We start from the raw sequence: 9,054 nt of genomic DNA, 5'->3' as shown, positions 1-9,054 counted from the left end.
GCACCGATGGTCAGACCAAAGGGAGAGTATGCAGAAGTATCATTGGGGGTATCTTGTTCTTTTTACGCCCACTAGTCTAGCGTAAGATTCTTTGTCCCTAAATCTATTTAGCTTTCCCTACCCCTGCTTGAATCTTTGACTTTGAGGTTTCAAGATTAGATCCATCGATAATTGATGTCTCTATGATGGAAATTAAAGGATATCAAAAATGGAGGATGGTATTTTCAATCTAATTAGTGGGGGAAATAAATGAATAATATTAACCATGGATGTGTGGTAACCCTTCTTTTTCTGGTAAAGGTGGTAAGCCTTCACCGATGGATGCTAATTAACCCTTCTTTTTCCTTCAAGAGTCATGGAGTTGTTTCACTTTCTATTCTTCATTCGGACACAACTGGTGAGCATGATAAAGTTCACCTACCCGTGACCTTTCAAGTAGGAAAAAGATCAAACCTTTCATTTATCATCTTGACATGATAATTATTTTCATTGTCAAGTAACAAAAAGGTTTCTCAATTTGTCTATTAGGTTGAAATTTTGGTTGGACACTTTTTTTTTTTTGGATAAAGTCCTGCACATTTATTTGTGCCACATGGAAATGTGATGTGGGAATTCTATTTGACAAATTTTTGTAAGTGAAAATACATTATTCTACTACGTCCCTACATGTGAATTAATTAGTAAAGATTTTATCAAAAAAGTAGTAAAGATCAAGTCATTGTGGTTTGTATTTTTAAGGAGATTGGATTCTCTAAGCAAATGGTGTAGGACAACACACCAATGAGATACAACAAAACAAGATCATATAGCTAGCGTGGTAACGAAGTCATTTAACATGAGAAGGACCCTTTCGACGGCACATAGAACCTTTTGCTTTTTCTTTTCCTTGCATCTAGATGAAACCTATGAGTTTATATTTTTATTCGACTATCCTACCCCGCTTGGGGGGTCATTGAACATGATTGACGGTTTGGATTCCTACAAGAATTAGACGGGGAAGAAAGTTGAAGAATTAGATGGATACACATTCTATCCCAAACAAACTTATTTATAGTGTGGGTGGCATGTGAAATAAGCTTGGAAACCATTCCAAAGCCATTCCTTTCTTCACTATTATAACTTTCTTTGCTACCAAGCATAGAATCAATCTTATCTTCTTATATATACTCTTACCAAGCTAAGAGCTGAAATCTATATCCCATAATCCATCTCAATTGCAAACATGCCAAGGTACTATGCCAAAAACAAAGACCAACCCTCATCATACTCGTCGTCATCAACAACAACAACCAAGCTCTTCGGCCGAGAACGACCACTTCATGCTGTCCTCGGAGGAGGAAAAGGTATTCTGTTCTCTCAGTTTCAATTCCTCTGGCTCTCTAACAATAAACACATACTTGAACGAGTTTGGAGTTGGATCCGCTCTCCACATGGAGGTGGGAATGGATCTCACACCCTCAATGGGGTGTGGGACCCACCTCTGGTGTGTGGGGGAATCAGGGGACCCACATCCCAAGGAGGGTGGAGATCTGTCCCCATCTGGAAAACTGATCTGGGCTTGCACCCGTGTTGGTCCTTATTGCCAAATACAACCCACATGAATTTGGATTCTAGTACATTATTTCAATTCTTACTGTTCTGGTATTGGAATCTCAGAAATTTGGGCTATGGCTTTCTTATCTTCTTAACGAGCTTATGGTTAAGCCAAGAGCCTGCATGTTTGTAATGTTTGTGATACGACTTTATAAATTGATTGTTGAATATTTTGCAGTCGCGGAAATATTGTTATGGAGGAACAAGAACTTATCAGCCGCAGTTCTTATCGGTTTCACAGTGTTATGGTTTCTTTTTGAGATTGTGGAGTACCACTTTCTTACACTTCTCTGCCACATCTTTATCACTACGATGCTCATCCTCTTCATTTGGTCCAATGCAGCCCCGCTCTTCAATCGGTGATTTCATTCTTCCAACTCATTTTATTAGATTAATCATCTATATATTTTCTCCTCACAAGATCTCTTGTTTGATTCTTATTCCCTAACTATTCCAAACTCTACAAATTCTTAATTGATTGTTAGTTGCTGTCTTCACTCTTCAGGGACCCTCCAACTCTCCCCAAAATCATATTATCTGAGTCCGCATTCCAGGAAGTAGCTAAATCCATCCACAAGAAGCTCAACCGGTTAGTGTTGATCCTCTTCAACATTGCCTGTGGGAAGGAGTTGAGCCTCTTCATTCCGGTATCTATCTATCTATCTCTCATAATTTACAATTCATCGATCATCTCCTTGATTACTTGATGAAGATTATTCCAACTATATATGTATCTTCAATTCCCAGGTAATTGTTTCCCTTTGGATACTATCAGTCATTGGAACCAATATAAGCACTCTCAATCTTCTATATTTTGGTAAGAATTTATAAAATATACTCTCTCTTTTAATTTTCTGCAATTTCAGTTCATGCCCAGTTGAGATTTAATTCAGATCTGATGTATATATACTAAGCAGGTTTCCTCTGCATGATAACACTGCCACCTCTGTATGAGCGCCATGAAAATGAAATGGAATACCTTGCAAGCAAGAGCAATCAGGACATCAAAAAACTATACAAGAAATTTGACTCCAATGTCCTAAACAAGATTCCAAGAGGTCCAGTGAAGGACAAGAATAAATTCAAGTAGACCCCCGAGTTTTTCTCAAGATTACAATTGCAAAACATATGTTGATTCTCTCTTGGGCCACCACCGGGACGCCACATGTAATCACATAGACATGCAGTGCCTTTTGGCTGCATATCTTGTCTATATATGTAATATTAAATATTGATATTTTAATTTTTTAATTAAAAAAATAAATAAAATCAAACCCACCAAGTTCCTAACTGTAAACCTCAACTCCTCTCACTTCCCAAGTCCCCCCCCCCCTATTTACAATATTTTAAGACCTTGGGGATTTCATAGTTAATAATTAATTGAAGAGATTCATGGATGCACATGTTCTTTTTGTTTGATCATAGAAGCACCACTAATATTTACTAATCATAGTTTAATGAAAAAATATTTATTAATTATAGTGAAACATTGAAAATTCAACAGGAATGGAGTTATATTCCTTTAGCTTTGAATTATTGTTATTATTTTATTACTCCTAAAGAACAATCCTACTTTTGGCCTCAAGGGCCCCAGTACTCACCAAGGTTTTAAAAAACCTGGAATTGGAAGATGGGATTGACTTCTATTGATCCAGATTCGAATCAGATTGAAATGGGTCGGAAGTGATCTAAAATGGGGAGAACTGTAGATAGAAATTGGGATCGAAAAGAAGTCTAGATTTTTAAGATCCAAGACTTTCTTGGAATTTTTTTTATAAAAAAAAGATCTTGTAGATCTTGCTACGAAAGATAAGTTTCATTTATTTTTGGATCGAATTTTCCTGTATTCATGATGAATGGAAATCTATTCATTGCAAGACATCCAGGTCACTCAAGGGGGGGAAGCAGGGTTTTCGACCTTTCGATCGTGCTATGAACATCATTAGGGAAGGAAAATTTTGACCTTGATAATTAACTGACAAAGAATAGCAGAAAAAAATAACCAAGAGTAAAGATCAAAAGTATTTATGATAGGCATTGACACTAATTGATGTGGTAAAAATTGACTAGCCGATCTTCCTTGCAGCTCCTGATGCTCTAACAGATCTACATAGAAGAGAAGACAGGGGAGAGCCGGGCTGACCCAACGGGGGACACTCCGATGCCTAAGTCAGATCTTTCCACCGTAGATATCAAGAGAGTTTTCAGTCAAAAGAAGTAATCCATCCCCATAATGGAGGCTTACCTTAGTATTTATAGGCTACTGATGGAGTAGAGAAAGGGGGAACGTCCGTGGAGAGTTCTACTGGGTGTGGAGTCCTTAAGGAGAATAGCTCTCTGATTTCAGGAATATTCTAGATTCCAAGACATCTTTCGAGGATATTCTTCTCTTATCTCGGAGGTGTAGGTTGTGAGAGGGGTGGATGCCTTTGATGATGTATAGTGGATAGAGTCCTGCCCTTGTGATCAGGGATTACATTCCTTGAATGTAGGAGTGGATGAGGGCACGTTTTTGGGAGCCCTACCTGATGATGCTGGGCCAAGGTGGCTGCTCGGCCTGAGGAGGGGCCGAGGTAGTAGCTCGGCCTGAGGAGAGGCCGTGGTGGGAGCTAAACCTGAGGAGAGGCCGAGGTGGCAGCTCGGCCTGATGAGGGGCCGAGGTGGCAGCTCGGCCTGATGAGGGGCCTAGGTGGCAGTACGACATGAGTTGTTCGAACGCTCCTTGACCATGATGTGATCAGGGACATATTTACCCTCATCACTAGCCCCCCGCTCTAGCAGTTCGGATTGGACAGCTAGAGCATTAAATTCAATTAACTTTCACGTGCACGCGCCATTCATTCAGCGTGAAACGCATTGGTTCTGCCTCGTGTCACTACGCCGTAACTTCACCTCGGGCAAGCGAAGAGACTATTTTGGTTGATCGTTGATCTCAGCCAAATCCAACCGTCCATTTTCCATCGTCTTCACCTATAAATAGGACACATTTCTTCTCAGAAGACTTCACATTTGTTTGAGTGATAGAATCAGTTTAGCTGACTCCTAGCCTCAGCCCGGTCATCTACAGAGTCTTAAAGCAGCCCAACGTCTTGACTTCAACCAAACATCTTCTCCAACCAGCTCATCCTCATCAGCTCGTCCTCTCCAGTGCTTCATTCTCAAGCTCGTCCTTCAACCAGTAAGTAAGATCGTACCATAGTTGTGACTCGTCGTTCTTCTTCCACTCAGCCCTCCGTGTTTCCTAGCGTCAATCCTGGTGATCCCAATATGGCATCTGTGCATGACCCTGACTCGCCCAACCAAAACCCCTTGATGGTCGTGAGGCCTGGGGAAAACCACCCAGAGTGTCCCATTCCTGATCCTTCGTCCTCCAGTGATGACATTTCAAGCAGTTCAGGCTCTGACGGCAGCTCAGGCTCTGGTGGCTGCTCAAGCTCAGGCAGTAGCTCGGGTACTAAGTCTGCCAAGGTGGTCTCACCTATGATCGTCCCAACCAGGGGTGATCCTGGCTCGGTTTCCCCAGCTTAGCACCCCAGTGTCGCGGCAGTGGGCACTTTAGTGGTAGGTCCATCAGGCGCTGAAGTCCCTGAGGTGGGCCTAGTGGAGTCTGAGGGGGAAGGCTCTACTTCATCCTCCGAAGAAAAGAAAACCATTTTCAACACCGAGAGCATTCTTACACCCAAAGTCCTAGACTTGATCTGGCGTCGGTATAGTATCCACGATTACGTGGTGATGCATGTCCCAGATGAAGATGAACGTGTATACGCCTCTGGGGACGAGGTGGCCCTTTACGACATAGTCTTTCAGAGCGGCTTTAGGATTTCAATGCCTGAGCTGGTCAGCTCAGTTCTGGAGTACTGGTGTCTCACCCCAAGCCAACTCATCCTGAACTCCTGGCACACTATTCTCGGCTTTGAGGTGTTCGTCTCGAAGCTGGGCCAAACTACGATGCTAGAGGTCTTCCGTAAGATGTTCTTAGTGAAGAGGTACACCTCAGGGTGGTACTACTTCACCAAGAGGGACAGGGACAGTCCCTACAATGATATGAAGATGTTATCAACATGCCCTCCTCAGTGAAGAAGTGGAAGGAGAGGTACTTCTATGTGGCCATAGAGCGAAACCCCTTCAAGAGCAACTGGGCAAAGCTCACTCTGTCGGTGCTGAATTGAGCTCCCAAACTATCGACGATCGACCTCCAAACCTACCAAATGTGTATGGGCAGGGAGACCGTGGACGTTCGGATGCTATAGGACGAAGACTTCCTTCGAGAGTGGGAGCTGAGTGAAGCCCCTGGTGAGGGTTTGATTGAGTCTGATTATCTCTTCAGGTCAGCTCAGTCTTTGTACTAACTCAACTCAGCTCGTCTTTATTTTGTAGTTGTGAACTTGAAGGTAGACAACAAGGCCCTTGCAGCAGCGGCGTTGGAGGAGAGGAAGAAGGAGGCGGCCGAGCAGGCCACCAAGAAGAATATGGACAAGGGCAAGGCTGTGCCGAGCCTAAGCCTTGGCTTGAAAGCCGTTTCTCCCACTGGCGCTAGTAACAAGGCCTCGCCAATCACCATAGGGAGCAAACCCAGAAAAGAGTGCCCCCGCCCATCCAGTACTCAGCTTGGCACGGGACTTCAGGCTCACTCAAGGGCAAAGAGCCAGTGGGACCAGGAGAAAAGGGGCTTGGGCAGACCGAGCCACTATGGGCCTGGATGGCCAAAAGAGGAGGCGCTTGCCCATTGATGACATACAGCACGGTAACCCCCCTAAGGTGGCTCGGATGGGGAAGCAACCCGTGGATCCATGGGGGGACCTGATGGAGAACGACACTGTGCTAGACCCCAACACTGCTCGGGTCTGGTGTCGCCGGAGCCGTCCCAAGAGGGACATTGCCCAAGTGAAGAAGTTGTCTGACATTGACTTTGCAGATCAGATATACATTTGGATAGGCGATGTAAGTATCCTTAGCTTTTCTCTCTTATGTGTTCACCTTGATGTTTTGAGTACTGACCATTCTGTTGGGTCCTTGCAGAGTTTTACTTTTGAGGTTGAGGCTGCTCAATGATTTGAGAGCATGGCCATTGGTCGTGCTAAGGCGGAGGACGAAGTGAAGCGCCTTCGTGGAGATCTTCATATAACTATGGGTCAGATAGAGAATGAGAAGAAAAGGGCATGTTTTGAGGAGTAACAGGTGAGAGATAATGAGGAGAGGGCTGGCGAGCTGGAGCGTGAAGCTGCTAAGCAGCTCAGGACCAACAGTGACTTAGTCAAGGAGAAGGATGCCCTACAGAGTGAGTTGGATGAGGTTCAAGATGCCAGTAAGAAGAGAGAGGCAGAGCAGGCAGCTCGGATTGCTAAGCTAAGCGAAAAGCTGACGACGAGTGATGAGACCATGGATGAGAGGTGGCTGAACTCTATGGCAAGTCAGCAGTGATTGGCCGACATCAACGTTGCCTCCTTCAATGCTGGCTCGGACAACGCTATCCAATTCATCCTGAGCAAAATGCCAAACTATGTGACCTGTCGAGTTATGAGTAGCGTGCTCTGACCCCTACTCCTTCAGTGCAACTCATCGGTCAAGCAGAGGTTGGTGAAGAAGTGACTCAAGCTGACCCAAAAGTAGCCAAATGAACAGCTCGCTCCCTCCTGAACTAGCCCCCCAAGTCCTATAATTTTGATGCTATCTTCTCCTCCTTTTCTTTCTTCTCCTTTTTTTTTTCTTTCTTCTCTTTCCTTTTTTTTTTATGTAGATGTCTCCTTCGGGAGTAATGTAATTTTGAGGGTTTTTATCCTCTTTTATTAATGAAAAATGTTTTCTTTTCAGTCATTGTGCCTCTTTTATTTTCTTGTAATCGTAGTTCCATTATCTGGTTGAGCTCAGATTTATCTTATACATCTTAATCTTCTGAAGTGTTATGCCTAAACTTGGACCATAGTGATGTCAAGCTGAGGCTTGGTCTTAGACGTTGCCAAGATGATCTTGGTCTTGATGCCTTAAATGTTAAGGTCTTGAGGTGCCGAACCTGGGTTTGGTCTTGGTAGTGCTGAGCTGGGGCTAGGTCTTAGACGTTACCGAGCTGGAGCTCGGTCTTAGATGTTGCTAAGCTGGAGCTCGGTCTTAATGGGTGCCAAACTGGAGCTCGATCTTAAGAGGTGCCGAGCTAGAGCTCGGTCTTAATGCATTGATGTTAAGGTCTTGAGGTGCCAAACCTGAGTTTGGTCTTGGTTGTGCCGAGCTAGGGCTCGATCTTAGATGTTGCCAAGCTGGAGCTCGGTCTTAATGGGTGCCAAGTTGGGGCTTGGTCTTAGATGTTGTCGAGCTAGAGCTCGGTCTTAAGAGGTGCCAAGTTGGAGCTCGATTTTAATGCTTTAGATGTTAAGGTCTTGAGGTGCCAAACCTGGGTTTGGTCTTGGTATTGCCAAGTTGGGGCTTGGTTTTAGATGTTACCGAGCTGGGGCTCGATTTTAGATTTTGCCAAGATGGAGCTCGGTCTTAATAGTGCCGAGCTGGATCTCGATCTTAATACCTTAGATGTTAAGGTCTTGAGGTGCCAAACCTGGATTTTGTCTTGGTAGTGCCGAGCTGGAGCTTGGTCTTAGATGTTACCGAGTTGGAGCTCCGTCTTAAGAGATGTCAAGCTGGAGCTCGGTCTTAATGACTTAGCTGTTAAGGTCTTGAGGTGCCAAACATGGGTTTGGTCTTGGTAGTGTCGAGCTGGGGCTCGATCTTAGATGTTGCTAAGCTGGAGCCCATTTTTAAGAGGTGCCGAGCTGGAGCTCGGTCTTGATGAGATGGATATTTAAGAGAAGCTTCTTCGTTTATTGATATGTGGCATGCACTTATAACAAATACATTGCTGCGAAATAGAGTCCAATCCACTCCATGAATGAAATTGAATAATTGAAATATGAAAACTAAGATGCTGAGAATATAAAATCTATAAGACTAACGCCCGATCATGTGGAACTTCAATGTGATCTACTAATAAAAATTTTTGAGATTTTTGACATTCCATGCTCTTGGTATAGTTGTACCCCCCTGAGTCTGCAAGTGGTAAGTACCGGGGTGAACCACTTTGGAGACTATGTAAGGGCCTTCCCAGATCGCGCTTAACTTGCCTTAACTTCTCTGGTCTACTGTAGCTGCTTTTCTAAGGACCAGGTCACCTACTATGAATCCTCATGGCATAAGCTTTCGGTTATGATACTGTCGCACTTTTTTCTTGTAGGTTTCCTTTTGCACTAGAGCTTCTTCTTGAACTTCGTCTATGAAGTCGATGTTTGCTTAGAGCCCTGCCTCATTCTGTGATACATCAAACATTATCGATCAGAAAGAAGCTTGGGTCACCTCTACAGGGGTTAAGGCTTCAGTCCTGTATGCCAGTCGAAATGGTATTTCCTTTGTAGGGGTCCGAGCTGAGGTTTGATATGCAGAAAAGTACACTAAGTAGCTGGTCGGCCTTGTTCTTCTTCT

General features: G+C 43.9%; 1 protein-coding gene across 1 annotated transcript; it reads left to right on the top strand.

The window, feature by feature from the left end:
* The first annotated feature begins 1,185 nt into the window (after nt 1-1,185).
* Nucleotides 1,186-2,890, top strand: LOC122079703 (reticulon-like protein B9). Its single transcript, XM_042646384.1, has 5 exons — nt 1,186-1,343; nt 1,772-1,952; nt 2,099-2,240; nt 2,341-2,410; nt 2,511-2,890. Exons 1-5 carry the CDS (start codon nt 1,223-1,225, stop codon nt 2,681-2,683), a joined length of 687 nt encoding a protein of 228 aa, XP_042502318.1. The 5' UTR covers nt 1,186-1,222; the 3' UTR covers nt 2,684-2,890.
* Nucleotides 2,891-9,054: the final 6,164 nt, after the last annotated feature.

The sequence above is a fragment of the Macadamia integrifolia genome, chromosome 5, assembly GCF_013358625.1.
Source record: "Macadamia integrifolia cultivar HAES 741 chromosome 5, SCU_Mint_v3, whole genome shotgun sequence".
NCBI lineage: Eukaryota > Viridiplantae > Streptophyta > Magnoliopsida > Proteales > Proteaceae > Macadamia > Macadamia integrifolia.
The sequence above is the reverse complement of the archived record's forward strand: the minus strand, read 5'-3'. Positions and strand labels throughout refer to the sequence as shown.

Coding starts and splice junctions, on each gene's coding strand:
- LOC122079703 (XM_042646384.1), top strand. CDS start 1,223: ATGCCAAGGTACTATGCCAAAAACAAAGACCAACCCTCATCATACTCG. Junction 1,344..1,771: donor TGTCCTCGGAGGAGGAAAAG/GTATTCTGTTCT, acceptor AATATTTTGCAG/TCGCGGAAATATTGTTATGG. Junction 1,953..2,098: donor GCAGCCCCGCTCTTCAATCG/GTGATTTCATTC, acceptor TTCACTCTTCAG/GGACCCTCCAACTCTCCCCA.